The sequence below is a fragment of the Harpia harpyja genome, unplaced genomic scaffold, assembly GCF_026419915.1.
Source record: "Harpia harpyja isolate bHarHar1 unplaced genomic scaffold, bHarHar1 primary haplotype scaffold_118, whole genome shotgun sequence".
In the NCBI taxonomy this organism is placed as follows: Eukaryota; Metazoa; Chordata; class Aves; order Accipitriformes; family Accipitridae; genus Harpia; species Harpia harpyja.
Genome location: NW_026293190.1, coordinates 26361 through 45720, shown reverse-complemented (window position 1 = coordinate 45720; position 19360 = coordinate 26361). Strand labels below are relative to the sequence as shown.

Here is a 19360-nt window from a genome sequence, read left to right as displayed (position 1 = left end):
TACCTGGTCTGAGCTCCTTCTCTAATCAGTGGGGATGGAGGGTGGCAGTTAGTTACTCACGCTTTTTTGTGGCCTGCTGCATTTGCAGTGCTGGGGTGGTCTGAGACATGTACAAGTGCCTGCAAGCCCTGACAGAGCAATTCTGAGTGACCCACAGCATTCGTCTGCATCAACACTAGAGGTGAGTGGGTCTCCACTGAATGGGGGTGACACTGATCACTCTCCAGACTCCTTTACACGTGCTGTGGGGTCCCTGCTGCCTCCTCTGGGACTGCAGAGTCCTTGTTTCCCTGTGGATACAGCAATTCGGCACTTCATCTTCGGTGACTCCACCTTGGGTGCTCTCTCACATTCACTGCCCACCTCCGGCACACTCTGTGCCCGGAGAGCCTGGGAGATCTCCAGGCAGCTCCAGTTTCCCCTTGAGAATGATGTTGTCTGCCCCGTGTGACATGTGACAGCCTTGGGTATGTCACTCAGTGACCAGCCATGGCCTCCACTGTCACTAGACACTGACGGGTGAGTCCTAAATCCAATCCTTGATCTCTACATGGTCACAAGGTGACTGAGAGGCTTTTGCTCCTGCAGTCATGCAGAACCCTGAGCAACAGCCGTTTTCATGCCTACTCCTGACTCCGGCATTGGAAGACAAGCCCAGTGTTCATGCACAGCACAGAACAGATCTCATTTTATTACACAGATGTTGTAACTGGTTCACCTCTCAACAAGCATTAGACATCTTTATAGAGGCTTCAGGTAAGAGAGAGGGGATTCATACCTCTGTAGAAGCAAGAGGAATCCAAAAATTACCGTAGGAACATTATAAATTAAGAATAACAATTACTACAATAATAATAATAATAATAATAATAATGAGAACAACAAAAAAAATCAGGACTGGTGTGGAATAACCTGGCAGTCATTTCTGGATAGATGGGATGTTTCTTGGTGCAAAAAAGGAGCCCATTTTATCAGTTTCCTAATGCCATCCCTGAGGTCCTGATTCCTCCTGCTGTAGATGAGGGGGTTCACAGCTGGAGGCACCACTGAGTACAGAACTGCCACCAGCAGGTCCAGGGATGGGGAGGAGATGGAGGGGGGCTTCAGGTAGGCAAATACAGCAGTGCTAATAAACAGGGAGACCACGGCCAGATGAGGGAGGCACGTGGAAAAGGCTTTGTGCCGTCCCTGCTCAGAGGGAATCCTCAGCACGGCTCTGAAGATCTGCACATAGGACAGCACAACGAAAACAAAACAACCAAAGACTAAGCAGGCACTAACCACAAGTACCCCAACTTCCCTGAGGTAGGCATCTGAGCAGGAGAGCTTGAGGATCTGGGGGATTTCACAGAAGAACTGGTCCACAGCATTGCCTTGGCAGAGCGGTAGTGAAAATGTGTTGGCAGTGTGCAGCACAGCATTGAGGAACCCACAGCCCCAGGCAGCTGCTGCCATGTGGACACAAGCTCTGGTGCCCAGGAGGGTCCCGTAGTGCAGGGGTTTGCAGATGGCAACGTAGCGGTCATAGGCCATGACAATGAGAAGTAAATACTCTGCTGAGATCAAAAAGAGAAACAGAAACACCTGTGCAGCACATCCTGCATAGGAGATGGCCCTGTTGTTCCAGAGGGAACTGGCCATGGTTTTGGGGACAGTGGTGGAGATGGTGCCCAGGTCGAGGAGGGTGAGGTTGAGGAGGAAGAAGTACATGGGGGTGTGGAGGCGGTGGTCACAGGCTACAGTGGTGATGATGAGGCCGTTTCCCAGGAGGGCAGTCAGGTAAATGCCCAGGAAGAGCCAGAAGTGCAAGAGCTGCAGGTCCCGCGTGTCTGCAAATTCCAGGAGGAGGAACACAGTCATGGAACTGCTGTTGGGCACATGCGTCCTCTGGACACAGGGGACTGTCCAAGGAGGAAAAGGCAGTGAGAAGTTACCAGAAACATCTCTGAGTAAAACCAAAGATATTTCTCATAGACCCTCCCCCTGTCAAACACCCACCCTTTTTCCTTCCTTAGGAGAATCTTTCATTCTGCCTTTGGTCTTCAGCTTCATTTTCTGTGGCTCTTTGTGCTGGAGCAGGGCCTCTGCCCATTGTCTCTTGAGGAGTCGACCCAGCCCCACTGCAGTGGGTATATGGGGATGTGGCGGGGGGGGCTGGGTTTGATATTCAGAATACATCAGATAAAATCACAGCTAACACAGGAGGGTTTGTCAGCATCTGCACTCCCAGTGTTAAAGAAAGTGGGTGGCAGAAAGAAGTTTTAGGGGCTTTGGGGTTTTTTACCTACTTCCCCCATCCTTCCCTGTGAGTGTTCTCTGAAATCAGAAATCGTGCGCATTTCTACTGCACTCAGAGTGACCAGCTGTGAGACATGAGAGGCAACGGGATTCACTGTGGCTTAGTGAGAAGTGAATGGAATTGGTTGGGCTTGTTCCCAGCTACCCTGTGCTTGCAGTTTTCTCAGATGGAGGGTGATCACACTCCCATGGTACCAGTAAAAGCCAGCAGACACTACTGAAAGGAGAGGGACCCACTGCAGACCACTAAATGCCTCACCCTTTCTCAAGGTCTCAGCACCCTGTTTCTAGCCAAGGACACACACGGCTCATTTCATCAACCCAACAACATTTCCTCAGTCATAGCATCTCCACACTTCTCTTTGTGGGCTTTCAGATAACAAAAAGATGCTATGTGAAGATTTTCATGCTTAAGGACAGCTCACAGCTTGGAAAGCCACCCCAAAGAGATAGCCAATGTTCTAATGATTACATGTAATCTAGGGAAAACCAGCTCATTCCCCAGCCCCACAGACTGCATTTCCTACAACCCCACAGGTGAAAGCTGCGACACCTCATTTCCATGGACACACCTGCATAGGAGGACCCACAAGGTCAGAGTGTAACTCTGCAGCTGAAACACCCATTCCCAGAGAGCCTGACAGCAAGGATGAAATAACAATACAAACAACACAGACAACTGGAGAAACATGGGAAAATGCAGTGAGGGTCTGGCTGAGAGAGGCAAGCAGGGAGGCAGCTGGGCACTCAGGAAAGTTCTGCTTACTCAGCTGTTCAGACCTCCTCCCAGACACCAGCATTGCCAGGCAGATGCTCTCAGCCCTGAGCTCTGCAGAGGGAAATGGGCACGTGGCTGGAGAGCTGCACCCACAGCTCTGCTGGAGCTCTGTCTGCTGAGGAGATAGTTCATGCCATGTACCCCCCAGCTCTGAGGGCAGAGGCTTTGCTAGGAGGGAGAGGAGCCAAAGGCGTTTGCTGAGAGGAAGGGGTCTGCACTGGAGGACATCATAAAGAATTTTCTGGATGCTCCCTCCCACAACATTTCTGCATTTTGTTTCCTCTCATCCCCTGATCATATTCCTGTTGCCTGGAGATTTTTTTCCTGGGAGATGTTTTCCTATCCCATTTCTTTTCCCTGTCAGCACTCGCAGACCCCATCCCAACCTTTGCTCACCCATCTTGGAACTACAGAAAGCTGCCTGTTTGCAGAGCACTGGTTGGGTGCATGTTCCTGTTTGCAGGTGCAAAAGGGCAGCTCAGAACAAATCTGATGGGTCCAGAAAAGGGGGTGCTGTCCATAGGCAGAGCAGTGGCTCAAGGCACTTTAACAGCCTCCTAGCAGACCTACTGATCACTGTGCCCTGGAACACAGCCCCCTGGGGTAGAGGGACCCTGCTCTAAAGGACAGCTCAGGGGGGTGCCCTGCACAAATGCCTTCACACCCCTGCAGCCATCCCCGGAAAAAGGTAGCTGTCATGCCTTGTCCTTCTGATGGTGCAGCAGGGAATTCCTGCTCTGGAGCACATCCTTCTTGTCTGCTGTAGAGAAACTGTGAGTTTTACTTAGAGAGCTCACAAGCTGTGGATTGTGCCAGCTTTTGGAGATCCCTTCAGGATACTCTTGTGCATTGCCCTGCAGTCAGAGACCTACCGTGTGAAGATGTGTCCTGCAACAAGCCCTCCTCTGTCCTCCAACTGCTGACTGCCTTTAACCTCCCTCTTCCTCACTCCTCTCCCCTCGGTGCCTGCAGGCAGTGCCCTCAGCCCTGCTGCGCTTTGCAGAGGAGCTGCTCCTGGGCACAGCTGTCTCTCTGCAGTGCTGTCTCCTTGTAATGAGCTCGCTCCATCCCAGCAGCCCGGCCCAGCCCAGCAGCAGAGGACCAGCCCAAGGCACCATTTCCTCTGCCTGCTCTGGGCTCCCTGAAAATGTCTCTGCAGCTCTGGGACTGACAGCTCCTGAAAGGCACTGGGGACACCCCTGGGGAGCATGCTGCAAAAACACCTGAAGTAATCACCAACAGTAGAGAGAAAGATTGATGATTCCAGCAGCATGGTTTGCCCTGCCAGAGTGCGGTTCTCTGTGACAGGTGTCAACGTTCCCCTCTGGACATCGATATTCTTCACCCACAAGAAAAGGGACACACAGACAGGGCCAGGGAGGAGCTTGACTTCCCTTGTGCAGGCCAGGGATTCAGGTGAGGCAATGCAGGCTTCTCATCCTGACCAGGAAGACCTTGGGTTGAAGCAGGACTCAGCTCCCCGCTTTGACTCCACGGACCCAGAGGAGCTGGGAACCCTCCTGCTTCAGTTCAGGTGTGCACAAAAGAGTTGCCAGCGTGTGAGCCCTGCTCTGAGCCTCTTAACTTTAGTCACTGGGGACTCAGGTGCTCCCATACAGATACTTTGTGATGACTGAGGTGCCAGAGGTGGTCCAAGACATGTACAAGTGTTTGCAAGTCCTGATGGAAAAATCTCTCAGAATAGCCACCTCCTCCCTGAGCATCAGCTGAGGGCCAGAGGGGGAATGGAGAGATCTTGGCCACCCACAATGACATCAGATGTTTAGGGCACCTGAATGTGCCTTGTAAAATATCCGAAAAGCCTTTAGTGCCATGCCAGGTGCCTGGGTGGCAAACACAACTCCACTCAGTAGGCAAACACAGCACCCAACCTCCAGGAAAGCCATGTTCTCTTAGAGCTGGTGGGGGGCAGACACCCCAGGGCATCCCAAAGTGGTCCGGTGACTATGTGCCACTACCTGAATGACAGCACCACGGCACTGATGCAAGGCCATGCCATCTACACCCGTGGTCATGCAGGGCTGGGAAGCAGATCACAGCAGGGTGCCCTCCCCTGTGCCTGTGTTCTCAGCCCTGGACTATTCTCCTCTCTCTGAACCTCTACTCACCTGCCTGATACTAAGAAGAGGGAAGCTGATAAGAATAGAATCACAAACTCATAGGATCATAGAATGGTTTTGGTTGGAAAGGAACCTTTAAAGACCACCTAGTTCAAACCCCTTGCCGTGGGCAGGGACATCTTTCACTAGATCAGGTTGCTCAAAGCCCCATCCAACTTGACCCTGAACACTGACAATGATGGGGCATCCACAACTTCTCTGGTCAACCTGTCCCAAGGTCTCACCGCAATCACCATAAAAATTTTCTTCTTATGTCCAATCTACCCTCTTTTATTTTAAATCCCTTACCCCTTGTCCTGTCACTACAGACCTTGGTAAAAAGTCTCTCTCCATCTTCTTAAAAGCCTCCTTTATATATTGTATGGCTGCACTAAGGTCTCCTGTCACAGATCCTGATTTAGAATTCTGCCAAGCACACCAATTTGTCGCAGACAGGCTTAAAGAACCACTGCCAGAGGTATCAGCAAAAGTGGTTGTCTTGAAACTTAACAAAGTTTGATGGCAAGGTGCACTCTATCACTTACTGCACAAAGGATCTAAAAATGATTCAAAATTACCAACACAGAATGAAAGGTACCAATACAAAAGCTGTATAGAGCACTATCATACAAGGTTATATGTGATATTGGTCACTTCCCAAAGATCTGCAGATGGTAAGAAGCCTTTCAGCCTCGAGAACCTTGAGAGATCTCCCAGCTCAAAGGGAGATCACTGCTGTGCAGCCAGCTGCTTAGCAGGGAGAGCTCAAAGAAGGCTCACTTAGGCTGTCATATTTATGGCCTAAAGTGGTTGGCTTGCAGTCAAATTACATGCAATGGAAAAGGTATGCATGAGACTCCTTGTACCCACAACTTACTTTGTTCCTTGACAAATGAGCCATGGAGGAAACACCTGCTATTCATGTGTTAATCGCATGCTCGATGTTCCAGTTTCCAAGCCCATATGCATCAATGTTCACCATCTCACTCTCTTCCTGTGTGGGTTTCCAGAGAACAGCTTGGAACCAGAGAGGTTCTTGGTCCTGTTATACCTAGGCCTTTACCTCTTTCGGAGCCTGAACCAAACTACCACTAGTTTGGCCAAAGAGTTGAGTGCATCCATCCCAGGGACTCAGCTCCCTCCGATTCCTGCCACAAACCCGTGGGTGGTGGGAATCCTCTTGCCTCAGTTCAGGTGTGCACTCAATACAGTCCTCTGAAGACTGGAAGAAATCACATGTCCCTCCTATCTCCAAGAAGGACCCAGGGAACTGCAGGCCAATCAGCCTTACCTCTCTCCCTGGGAAGGTAATGGAGTAGGTGAGCCTGGAAATATTTCCAGGCACATTGTACTGGTTTTGGCTGGGGTGGAGTTAATTTTCTTCATGGGGGTCCCTGTGGTGCTATGTCTGGGATCTGTGACCAAAAGAGTGTTGACAACACACCAATGTTGTAGCTATTGCTGAACCGTGTTTGCACAGCATCAAGGCCCTCTCTGTTCTCTTTCTTCCTCCCTAGTGACTAAACTGTTTTTCTTGGTGAGGGAAGAGCAGGGCATGTCATTTAGCAATTGAAAGGTTTCCACTGTGTATTGGTGTCCATGTCCACATCTTGGTAGCGGGGGTGGTGCAGGGAAGGCCTCTGTGAGGAGAGACGAGGGGCTGCCTCCATGCCAGACACATCTGGTTCCAGCTGGCTCCAAAATGCACCCACCACTGGCCAAAACCTGAGCCCATCAGCAAAGCTGGGGGAACCTCTGTGAAGGTATATTTAAGAAAGGACACAACTGCTAGAGTTGGAGAGGAGCGAGGAGAAAAAGTGTGAGAAACAGCCCTGCAAACACCAAGGTCAGTGAAGAAGGAGGAAGTGCTCCAGGTGCCAGAGCAGATGGTCTCCTGCAGCCCATGGAGAAGACCACAGTGGAGAAGGTAATCCCTGCAGCCTGTGGACGACCCAACACTGGAGACGTTGGATAATTCCTGAAATAACGGTGCCTTGAGGAGAGCCCATGCTGGAGCAGGTTTATGTCAAAGGACTGTAGCCCATAGGAGGGAACACATGGGAAAAGTGTTAGAAGGAAGGAGCAGCAAAGAGGAACTGGTATGGACTGACCACAACCCCCCATTCCCCACCCCCTGCACTGCTCAGGGGGGAGGAGGTAGAAGAGTTGTGAGCTAAGGAGGGAAGTTGAGCAAGGAAGAAAAAGGTGGGGAGAGGCCTTCCATGGGGAAGGAGATAAGGTCTTCCTTACCTCCACCAGCCCCACACTTCTTCCACCCTCCGCCTTTGGAACTGCACATGCCTGGTCTGCCCACGTATCTTTGCCACTGTCACGTTTGTACAAGGCCCACACACATCTTGACACACCCAGGTAAGCTGGCCTCCACCAAACCTGGAGCCCATCTGGCCTTGGGGACAGAGAGGGGCTGGGTCCCCTCTGCCCAGGGCTGGGCACAGCTTTTCCCTGGGAACCTCCCTGAGGAGCTCTCCTCCTGCGTGTCAGCCTGTGGCCTGGAACGGGTGGCACAGGGACAAGGGCTGAAGTAGCTCAGCTGGGAGAGTGTTAGACTGAAGATCTAAAGGTCCCTGTTTCAACCCCGGGCTTCAGCGATGATTTGCTCCCTTTCATTTTTGCACAGCCCATCTGCTGCCTTCCAGCCTGCCCCAGCCCTGCTTGCTCCTTCACCCCTTGTCAGAGCACTGTCCCTGCCTTGTAGCTGCAGATCTGTGGCTAAGAAGGAGCCTTCCTCCAGCACCAGCAGTCCCCAGCCTCCCCCTGGGCAGGACTCTCCATTCAGTGCTCCTCTGGGGTGCTCTCCAGCTGTCCCTCCTTCCCTGCTCCACACGGATTGGGATCTTTCCTCTGACGGGGTCTCTGCAAAGACCCCCTCTCTCTCCTGCTTGTCATTCTCGATGGTGCACAGACTGCTCCCATCCTCATACACCTCCTCCACCTGCTCCTCAGTTCGCAGACCTGAGGCCACCATCCCCCCAGTCCCAGGGAGAGGCACTCCTTGGGGCTGAGGCCTCAATGGCATCCTCCTCCCTCCAGAGGTCTGTCACAGCGAGACCTCTGATGTGCCCAGGAGAGCTGAGAAAGCTGGGCTGAGGATCAGCCACTGTAGTGCCTGGGCACCAGCGTTATTTACTCACACGCTGTCTTGAGCAGAGTTTCTTGGCCCCGCTGCAATGATTGACGAAACACCTATGTGCTCCTCTCTGGGCATCAGCAGGTAGATGCAGAGCACAGCGGGATCCCTCTGGGGACCCACATGAACATCACTCTGCATCAGTTCATGCCTGCTGCAAGGGCACAAGTTGGGACACAAATGCCAGCAGTGGCTCCCCTGCGGTCCAGCATGGAAGGTCACCAACTCTCACACCGTCTCTTCACAACAGCCCCAGCTCAACCACTCCCTGTTATTTTTACTCTCCAAATTTACCCTCTTCTGCATGTCCTGGCATCGCATACACTTCTGTGTTCTCCATCCCCCCAGCACCAGACCCAGGACCCACAGCACAAGTGTCTCAGTAATCCCCAGTTCCCTTACTCAAACCTCCTCACCCACCAGACTGCACTGCCCAGCCCAGCTGCAGCGCCTCACAGCCATCAGTCCCTGCCCAGAAAAAGAAAGAGCTGCTCATGAGCAGCTGGGGTCTGCAAGGGCCCAAGGCAGCAGGAGCAGCCCATGGAGACTGGGGTCCTGGCAGAGCCATCAAAGGGGCAATCCCAGCCCGTGTGCCCCAGCAAGTGGCTCAGCACCCTGTGCCAGGGCAGTGGGGAGCAGAGCTGCCTCCTAACCACTGTGGGAGGTGATCCATGGGCCATGATACACCCTGGGGCTGGCCAGGGTGTTCATGGAATGATGGAAAACTTAGGGCTCACTTCTGTGGGGCTACAGCCCAGGGCTCGCCCCGACACAGCAGCTCTGCCACGGCCTCGGCCGTGTTTGACCAGCGTGGCCCAGGCAGGGCCTAGGGGAAAGAACGGCCAGGGAATGCCGGGATGAGGAGATGGGTGCTCTCGCTGGGGTGCATCACAGGAACTTGCAAAGGACCATTTTGATGGAACCTGTGGCTGGCGGATTGGAATTGTAAGCAGGAATATTCCCCAGGGACCATGGGCTTTTGCAGCCCCACAGCCTGACCCCAAGACTGCTGTCCCTGAGATGTGTCCCTTCCCCACCGCCATGTCTTTGTGCTCTTCTCCCCCCAGTCAGCCTCGGGGAGACACCCCGACACCTGGGCAGGCACGCACCAGCTCTGTCTCAAAGCCCCAAAGGCTTTTAATAAGAACAGCGTAAAAACAGGGTCCTAAAAATAGAGGAAATGCCCAGCTGCTTCTGCTGCCTGTGGGAAAAGGGAGACGGTTCCCTGGTGCTCACGGCTCTCCCAGCTGCACAGACCTCTCCTTCCTCCTGGCTGCACCCAGCCCCACGGCAGGGACGGGCTCTGCTTGCCCTGGCATCAGGGACTGTTGTGCACTGAGCTCCGGTGTCACAGCCGTTGTGTCCTCAGGGGCATGTGCCTGAGACCCCTCTTCAGCATCATCATAGACTGTGCTCTCTGGGGACAGGCACCAGGCATCTGCCTCAGCTCCAGGGGCCCCAGCACTTCTCTGGGAGCGCAGGTTTGCCCCTGCAAGCAGCAAGGCAGGCCATTGCACATTTGCCCCATGGGGTGCCCCTCCTGGCCTCTACATCAACTTCCTCCCTTCTCCTCACCAGTCCTGAGATGTTCCGCTCCCTCTCCCACCTGCAAACCCCCAGGAAAAACTCCCGGGACACGTTCCTTCACCCCAGGAGGTTTGGCTCTCTCTCAGGACAGCACCAATTCATCCAGAACCCAGGAACTGGCATCGCTATCTTTCCCCCTCACCTCCAGCTGTATCCCTGCGCCCTGCTCCCTCCTCTGGTGCCCTGGGCATCTCCCAGTCTCCCTGCGCAGACACAGGATCCTCCCCAGGGTCAGAAACCTCCCTGGCATCATCATAGCCATCCACTGGGTCACCTCCGGGCAGCACAGGGATGCCTGCAAGGAGAGGGGAGCTGGTGACAATGAGAAGATACACATGCAGAGCAGAGCATGGGAGGATATGCAGGGACACGAGGCTCAGACGGGGGTGTTGGCAGCACCACAGGAGACCCCCATGTCCTCCCCAACTTCAACAGTGACACTCAGTGACACCGCTGTTCTTCACATGCCTGCAGGGAGGAGGCAGCCACTCCTTCCCACACCCTATTACCTGGTGCTGACCCCAGACCATCCTCCTCCTCGCTGTCCCCAGGGTAGGGCTGCAGATTGGTCAGGAAGCCCTCTGAATAGGAGCCTGGAGAGAGGTGCAGCAGGTGCTATGGGAGTGCACTCTGCTGACCCAGACTGTGGTCAGTGCTTCTGGGGACAGGGGACCCACAGAGCCAGGGCTGAGTGAGGAGGAGGGCTCAGGACTCATCCTGCCGCCCTGGGACAAACCCCATCTCAAAGGGACTCCCAGAGCTACCCCAGGACAGCACTTTCCCTCAGCCCTCAGGTGTCACCCAGGGTGCGGGGGCAGGCAGAGAGGGGCTGTCCCCCACTTGGATGGGAGGAACTGGTGGGGAGGAAGCTCCTCTCTTGGGCCCAGGACCTGGCTGCTCTCCCCACAGACGCCACAGCCCCAGTGCTGCAGGGACCATTGGCCATGGGACTGCAGGGGGTAAGCCCTGATTGGGGGGGCAAGGGGAGAGAGCCTGGCAGATGTGCCCCCTGGGAGGGACCCACACCCACCTGAGCGACTGAACCTCGCCTGCTTCTCCCACGCCGGGCTGTAACCGATCTCCTCATACACGGCCTCAGGGAAGGGCTCCCAAGCTCTCCTGGAGCCTGCGGACAGTGGCAGGGCTGGCCCAGGGACAGGCAGAGAGGGGACAGGATCCCGCTCTGCCCCCCAGCTTTGGTCCCCTGGGCCAGCAAAAGGCTATTGCTGCAGCACAGCCCCACTGCGCCATCTGGTTGCCGCTACCACCTCCTCAGTGAGGGCAACATCCCCATGGAGATGGTCTGGAGCAGTGACACCCTCGCACTGTCCCCTCAGAGACAGCCCTTGTGCCCCTCTGGCCCCTGGGTCAGGTCCCTGGTGCTGAGCTTGGAGCAGCTCCCACCTTTCCTCTCCCCCTCTCTGCCCATGGATCTGTAGCAACGGCCCCTGCCCTGCCGGGAGAAGGTCATGGTTGGACAGAGGAGCAGCCTGGGGGCCTGAAACCATGGGCCTTGCCCCTGCTGTCCCACACTCCTCCGGGCATCTCCCCTGCCCCAGAGCTCCCTCCAGAGCTGCCCACAGCGCTTCCAGAGTGACGTCCTCGTCTGTCTCCTCCCTACTCCCATCTGCCCCAGCCCAGCTCTGACGTTTCTGTCCTCGCCCCATCCCTAACTCCCCCCGTGTCTGCACTCTCTACCCCTTGCTGCTGGTGGCCCACGGTCAGGCAGTCAATGGGGCGGTACTTGGGAATGAAGGCAGAGCACACCCTTGTCCTCCCGGCTCTGCCTGTGCCACTCACTGGCACCTCACAGCATCCCTGGCCTTGCCGGGAGGCATCTTCCCCCGGTGCCACAGGGGAAGGACCCACCTCTGCGCCCAGCCCTGGCGCTTCACAGTTGCCCAGCCAGGAGGGCCAGGAGCAGGCAGACAAGGGCCCCCAGGACGATGCAGATGATGACGGGCAATGAGACTCTCCCACTGCTGGGTGGACGGCCCCGCGTGGGATCTGCATGGGCAGGAACACAGAACGGGCAGCACCAGGCCTGGAGGAGGTGTGGGGCCAGGACACACTGGTCCTGACCCCCACTGAAAAGGTGGTGAGGGACCCCAGGGTGTGAGTGATGGGGAAGCTCCCACCCCACTGGGTAAATGACAGCCCTCCCCAAAACCCCACACCACTGCCCTGGTACTTCTTTGGGGGGAGTTTCACACCGACAGCGAGGAGCCCCTTCCCTCTGGCTGTGGGTCACAGCCTGGCCCCATGAAGACCCAGTGCTGGTGGGGAGGACAGGTTACCTGCTCGGGGGGTTGGTGCTGATGTCCTGGGTGCAGCTGCAGAGGAGAAGGAGAGCTGGGCTGAGAGGGTGGGTGTGAGGGTACCACCAAGCATCCTCTCTGAAACACTCTGTGTGTGTGTGTGTATTTGCGTGCACTTGCGCACATCTATCCCTGACACATCGCACCCAAATCACCCCTCCTGTGGGGCTGGTCAGGGTGGCTGGGACAGAGCCCAGGGCCCTGCTCTGGGTATTGGGCAGGATGACGCAGGCAGCCCGGGAGATGCCCCTGGGGGCTGCAGGGCCCTGCGGGCAGAAGCTGGACAACATCCAGCCCCACAGAGGCTGCTGCCCACTTGGCACCAGGCTCCCATGCTCTGCAGGGATGGCCTGGCTCTCGGGAGCTCTGGGGCTGTGATGGGACCCAGTGGGGAAAACATCTTCCCCAGCTCCTTGCCAATACCCCAGCAAGGGTCCCAGACCTGCCGCTCACCTGAGCAGTTCACGGCAGCGTCCTCCTTGTGCCGGCAGGCACCGCTGTCCCCAGGCCGGGCCCAGCAGTCCTGCAGAGATGGCTCTGTCCCACGGCACTCCACCTGCTCCAGCCAGATGGGGCCCGTCCCCATCCCAAATGCAGCCTCATGCAGGGCAGACACTGCGGGGCCACAGCCCAGCTGCCTGCACGCCACCTCGGCATCCCGCATGTCCCAGGAGTCATCGCAAACCGTCCCCCAAGAGCCACGGTGCCAGACCTCCACTCTGCCCGAGCACCCGTCCTCACCTCCCACGGCACGAATCTTCTCCCTGTCTGGAGAAGGCAAAGACCTCCCATGGCACCGGGACAGCAGGCAGAGCCTGGCCGGGTGAGAGGGGAATGCGGAGGGGCAGCTACCTGTGCAGCTTGTGGAATCTGGGCACGCAGTCCCCAGGGATGGGGGCGTTTCTGGCCGTCTCCCTGCAGAAGGCAATGCTGCCGTGAAGGGGCTGCTGAAGGGGGGTCATGCAGCAGAGAGCAGGGCTGAGCTCTGCTCGTGCCACCTCACTCATGGCAGCAGCTGAACCCCGGTTATTTGGGGGACATGCATGGCAATGTGGGGGACCCGGACTGCTCAGCCCCAAAAGGGACCCTGCTTCACAGAGCAGCAGGAGGATGTCCATGGAGGGGACAGTCCTCGGAGCCGTGGCTGGTCTCTTCTGAGACCTTGCCTGGAGACACCTCTGCCTCCCCTGGGCGCTGCTGTGAGCCCAGCTGGCAACTGCTGGTGAAGGTGTGGGGCTCTGAGACCTGAAATCCCAATTTTGCTACCAGCAGCAGCAGAGTCTGGCACATAAAGAAAAAGTTCCTACGGGCTGTCTCTACATTTGACCCTGCCTAGGAAGGAGCAGGAGTTGGGGATTAGCTCTGGTAGCTTGGTGCCCAGGTAGCTCAGAATTACCATTGCAGGTGATGTGGGTCTCATCTTGCAGGTCATCGCATGACTGAGGATCCCAGGGACCCGAAGGACACTGCCAGAAGGAGCTGTTTCTCTCCCCACACTGCACGTGATCTAGCCAGGTGGGGCCAGACGTCCTGCCGTAGGGCCGTTGTGTTTCTAGGGACCCTTCATCCCCGCAGCCCAGCTCCTTGCATGCCAGCAACACCGTTTTGCGAGTCATGGAGTTGGAGCAAACGCTGCCCCACGTCCCATTATAGAAAACCTGCAGGCGCCCAGAGCAGTTGTTGCTGTTCTCCAGCCTCAGGGCCACGAACTCTGAGAGGAAGGGCCCCAAAGGGGAACAGGCTGGTCTGGAGCTGTGGGAGCAGGGATGCCCCTAACAGCCCCAGACCCTCAGGCAGGCAAAGGCATGGCCAGCAAGTCCCCCTTGCACCCATTGGCAGAGAGAAGTCCCCGACGGACAGAAAACCCTGCCCTCCCTGCTTACCCTTGGGGACAGCCGAGCTCCCCAGTGGGACTGAGGGGATGTGTGCGTGGGTGTCTGCGGGATGGGCTTGGGCAGGGGCTCAGAGGCAGCCAAGGACAGCCCCGGCCATTGCCAGCTCTCCCCTCGTCTCGGTCTCCCCGGGCAATGGGCTTCCACCACAGCTCCCGGCACAGACCTGAGCAGACGACTCCTGCGTCCTCTTTGTGCCCGCAGTCGTGCTGCCCCCACGACCCTGCTGGGCAGTCCCAGAGAGAATCTTCGGCCCCGGAGCAGTTCACGCCATCCAGCCAGATCTGACCAGAGCCTTCCCCGAACCGAGCGGAGCCAACCGCCTGCACTGCCCCGCCACAGCCCAGCTGGTGGCAAATGACGGTGGCATCCGACAGGTCCCAGCCATCATCGCAGATGGTTCCCCAGCTGCCCTGGTAGTAGACCTCCACTCTCCCAGCACAGCGCCTGGGCCCATTCACCAGCCGGACCTGCCGGCTCCCTGCAGTGGGAAGAAACCCCAGCTGCTGTCAGGGGCCGGTGCCCACCCAGCCCAGAGCCTGGGGGGCCTCTGCAGTGTCACTCACCCCAGCAAATGACTCCCACGTCCTCTGCAGTCCCTGCCGCTGCTGAACTCTCGGGCAGGGAGGTGTTGCAGAGGGTCAGGTTGGCCTCGTGCCCTGCGCACCGGACCCCTCGCAGCCCCACGGGACCCGACCCTCTCTGGGGCTTTGGGGGCTTGTAGGCTTTCTCTGCCTCTCCGCACCCTAGCTGCTGGCACACCACGCTGGCCTCCTGCACGTCCCACTGGTCATCCAGGACTCTGCCCCACGTCCCACGCTGGAGGATCTCCACTCGCCCGTCGCACCGGCTCCCTCCACCCACCAGCCGCAGGGACGCGGAATCAGCTGGGCCTGGGGAGAGCAGCCATGCCCCAACCCTCAGCAGCACCAGAGAACCCAGAAACCTGCAGTGCCTCTCAAAGCTCTGGGACCCTCACGGTGTCCTGAAGCTCACCCGCCCGGCCCCAGCCCTCTGCAGTGAGCTTCAGGAGCAGGTTTCCACAGCATTTGTTTCCCAGTCCCTGAGCCTTCCTGAGCAAGACACTGTCTTTGCTTTTGCTGGGGTAGAGCCACTCAACACGTCCCTGCTGAGGCAGGTTGGGCAGCTCCCACAGGAGGGAGAAGCAACCAGTGGAGTTACCCAGGGACAGGCAGCGCCAGGAAAAGCCTTGCCAAACCTCAGCGCTGACACCAACACTGTTGAGACACGGGGCACTGCACACGTCTCTGCCCCTCTGCATGCCTGGGGATCATGGACTGGGAGCCTGTGTCCCTGGCAGGGAGCAGAGCGAGGGGGGCCTTTCCGATCAAACAGGACAAGTCTGGGACTTGCGCCTACTAGAAGCAAAGGTCCAACTCTGCTCTGCAGCTCATATCCCAGCTCTGCTGCTGCTGCTGCTGCCGGGGGCACCCGAGCAGCCCCTGCGGGTGTGGGATTGGGCTCTGAGAAGGACTCTGTGGGGCTAGGACAGGGCTGTCTGCAGCCAGAGGGATGGAGCAGAGCCCCACAGCTCTGTCCTGCAGCATGAGAGCAGATGAGCCCAGGCCTGGCAGTGGCCCCGGGGCATGAGCTGCTGCCCCAGGGGCCAGAGACACCTCTCCCAGTTCAGCACTCAGCTCTCCCACATCAGAGCAGCCAGTCTGAGCAGACAAAGCTCTCCAGACCACTGCTGGTGAAGCCAGGGTTTCTCCAGGGAGAAATTCACACTCATGCTGCCATGGGGTCCCCTGCTTTGGTGGCCACGTCACACCCAAGGGGCAAATGGAGTTAACGCAGCATTTTCCCTGAGCAGCGCTCACCTGAGCAAATGACAGCAGCATCGCTCTCGTGGGAGCACAAGGCCCCCAGAGCAGTCACTGGGCACTGCCCCAGGTGGCCTTCAGTCCCGTCACAGTGAAATGAGTCTCTCCAGAAGGGGTGGGTGGCTCTCCCAAAATGACCTGGCCTGGGAATGGACTCGGCAAACCCGCAGTCAAGGTGGCGACAGAGAACGTGGGCGTCCGAGAGATCCCAGTGGGAGGCACAGAGGGTGCCCCAGGTCCCCAGCACCTGGACCTCCACCCTCCCCTCACACGCCATGCTGCCGTTCACCAGCCTGAACCCTGTGAACTCTGGGAACAGAGAAGGGTGAGAAAGGACAGACTTGTGCTTTTGCTCCCTCGGGAGGCAGAGGAGAGGCCAAATGGACGCCTTTCCTTTCTCCTCCTTCTGCACAATTTTAGGGCTGCAGACAAACAGTCAAGGTCAGGTCTAATGGGGCTCCGAGCAACCTGATCTAGGTGAAGATGTCCCTGCTCATTCCAGGGGCGGCCGGACTAGATGACCTTTAAAGGTCCCTTCAAACCCAAACCACTCCATAATTTTATGATCACCCCTTCTGTCCTCCCCTCCAGCCCAGCCCTTGCCCTGCTCTCCCGTCCTCAGCACACCCCCGGTGTTGAACCCCCCACCCTGAGTCCTTACGTGTGCAGGTGACACCGACATCCTTTGCGTGGGAGCAGGGCTCGCCCCTTGGGGATCCCCTGGGGCAGGAAGCAAGAAGGGATTCATTCCCCACACACTGCAGCTCTCTGTCCCAGATGGGACCATCCCCTTCTCCAAAGTGAGCTGCCCCAGCGACAGACAGGGCTGTGCCGCACTGCAGCTCCCTGCAGACCACGGTGGCAGCTTTGGGACCAAAGTCTGAGTCACAGACGGTTTTCCACTGGTCCCCATCACGGATCTCCACTCGCCCTGAGCAGGGGCTGTTGTCTCCAACCAGCTGGACAAGTCCTGTAGCAACCAAAGACCCCCGTGAGTTCCCAGAGCCCTCTGGCAGTTAGTTACCTGACCACAGGCCACCTAATCTCTAAGGTGGCTGCAGGCAAAGAGCCCCGCAACCATCCCAGCAGCTCCCACTGGGTGCTGATGGCACAAACACACCAGAGCCCTCCTGCTGCTCCTCAGGCATTAGCACGGCTCTCGGGGGCTGCCTCCTCTCCCAAACCCCCAGCCGCAGGAAACGCTCGTACAAACTGGTGCCATCCTGCAGACCCTGGGCTGCCTGGCACTGGCCCCAGGCACTGCAGCACCCAGAGCACTGGAGCCCAAGGAGGTGGGCCGAGGCACTCTTGGCTGCTGCAGCCTGCTCTGCCCCACCAAGCTCGCAGCCAGGCTCAGGAACCCCTTGGTGCCACTGGAAATGCACCCCGTTCCCAGGTGGTTCTTGGGCCATTGAGGCACTGCTATTAGAGGGGACAGGGTACAGATGCGGTGCAGGTGTACCTGCTGTCGCCGTCTTCACCAGCCCCTGGCTCCAGCTCCTGACTGGGGAGGGGGTCCTCAGCCAGGGCCAGAGTACGCTGCCAGGTGTGCACTTCCCCGGCCAACAGCTGGGTAGAGGGCAGGAGAGCGGGCAAAGGAGCAGCCCTGGGCTGACACAAGCTCCCAGTGCAAGGACGGGCACCAAGGAGAACCAGAAAGTGCTGGCAAATCCCCAGGGCAGCCAGGGGCTGGGGTGGGCAGGAGAGGCTGGGCAGCAGGTCAGCACTGCCTGCACAGGGTTGTTTCCCTGTGGGCTGCCTCTCACGGGGTGAGCCTGGAAGAGGAATGAAGTGGCCACGGGCCACCCTGTTCTTCTGCCCAAGCCCAGTGCTCCTCCCCTCTAAGCAGCCCTTCTTCTTTGGGGGACTCATGTCTGCCAGGGGACACAACCCAAAAGTCCCTGGCCATGTTGGGCCCTTCCTCAGGACTGTGGGCGGCCATGTGAGCTGCTCTCACTGCCTCTGCCATGGTGAGACCTGGTCCTCGGTGCTGCCAGACAGGTCCTGGCTGAATGGGAGGAGAAAGATGGGAACCAAAGGAGACTGCGGAGCAGGGCGCGGCATTCATCTCCCAGCCGGAGGCTCCGATGGAGGGTGGGCTGAGCCACGTCCCAGGCCAGGCAGTGGTGAGTTCGCCCGGGGCTTTCCTCAGGGAAACCAGCAATGATAGTCACAGCTCGGCAGTGTGCCTGGCCACACCGGCACCTGCTCCAGTATCCCTCTGTTGTTCCCTGAAGGTGCAGCCAGGTCCCTTCCCCCATCCTGGCCACAAAGGTAGGGAATGGGCTGGCCCCTTACCTGAACACGTCACTCCAGCATCCAAACCGTGATCACAGTACTTTCGAGTCCATTCTGTGTTTGTGCACTCAGACAGGGCAGACTCGGTGCCATCACACTGTACACCAACCATCCAAATGGGGCCAGATCCTGGCCCAAAGCGTGCTTCCTCATGAGCTTCAAGAGCAGATCCACAGCCCAGCTGCTTACAAACCACTGCAGCATCACTCATGTCCCAGAAGACACCACACACAGTCCCCCACTGGCCCTTTTGTTTCACCTCCACTCTTCCAGCACAGCGCCAGCTGCCACCCTCCAGCCTCACCTCCGCAGCTCCTTCAAACACCAACATGGGACCAGTCAGAAGAACACCGAGCCCCAGACTGCAGGTCTGGGAGCCCCCCTGCCCACGCGGAGTCACAGGCACCGGCATGGGACCCCTCCCCCTTCCACGCTGTCCCCGGGCCGCTGTGGGAGCCCCTCCTCTCCCCACGGGCTGTGCAGGCTGGGGGTGCCCAACGCCAGCCCTGCTGGGCCATTCACCATCTCACAGCCCTTGGTACCTCCTTCCACTCCAACAGCCCCATGCCCACCTCCACACTGCGCCCCCAGGCCATCCCCAGGGAACCATCTCCTCCCCAGCCCAGCACACCCTGCACAGCCCCGTGCCCCCAGGCCCACAGCTTCCCCTGCCCACCACCTGCCCTGGCACCACCCAAACCCACACCACACCCCGAGCTTTCCATGTCCTCAGGGAGCACCGAGACAACGCCAAGGATAACCCCAATGCATGTCCCCTCCTCGCCCTTGACATCAGCCCAGCCCCTGTGCTTAGCCAGGGCCCCTAGGAAGGAAACTTCTCTGCCACCTGTGGGTGCAGACAGCCCCGTTCCCTTCTCTCTGTGGGGCACAAACTGCCTTCCTGGGGTCGGGGCTCCCCTGGAGCCTGGGGGCAGCGAGCAGCACACAAACCCTCCAGGGCACCCTAGAGATTGGCTGTGCCCTGGGGATCACTGAGTGCTGCCATCACCAGCTGGGACACCGCCAGCCTCAAGAGTACAGCACTGGGGAGCAAGGGGTGCCAAAAAGGTAACCCAG

At 57.8% G+C, this 19360-nt stretch overlaps 2 protein-coding genes across 2 annotated transcripts; both read right to left on the bottom strand.

The window, feature by feature from the left end:
- Positions 1 to 216: 216 nt before the first annotated feature.
- On the bottom strand, positions 217 to 11598 carry LOC128138218 (olfactory receptor 14A16-like). The gene is made up of 5 exons (XM_052779530.1): positions 11463 to 11598; positions 10962 to 11057; positions 5206 to 5215; positions 913 to 1945; positions 217 to 546 (listed from the first exon to the last, which is right to left on the bottom strand). Exons 1-5 carry the CDS (start codon positions 11596 to 11598, stop codon positions 217 to 219), a joined length of 1605 nt encoding a protein of 534 aa, XP_052635490.1.
- A 224-nt stretch (positions 11599 to 11822) lies between these two features.
- On the bottom strand, positions 11823 to 18494 carry LOC128138217 (scavenger receptor cysteine-rich type 1 protein M130-like). Its single transcript, XM_052779529.1, has 10 exons — positions 18284 to 18494; positions 17292 to 17407; positions 16647 to 16944; positions 15983 to 16294; positions 14708 to 15034; positions 14308 to 14622; positions 13646 to 13960; positions 13102 to 13164; positions 12703 to 13017; positions 11823 to 11938 (listed from the first exon to the last, which is right to left on the bottom strand). The coding sequence occupies exons 1-10, from the start codon at positions 18492 to 18494 to the stop codon at positions 11823 to 11825; spliced, it is 2388 nt and encodes a 795-aa protein (XP_052635489.1).
- Between the last annotated feature and the right edge of the window lie 866 nt (positions 18495 to 19360).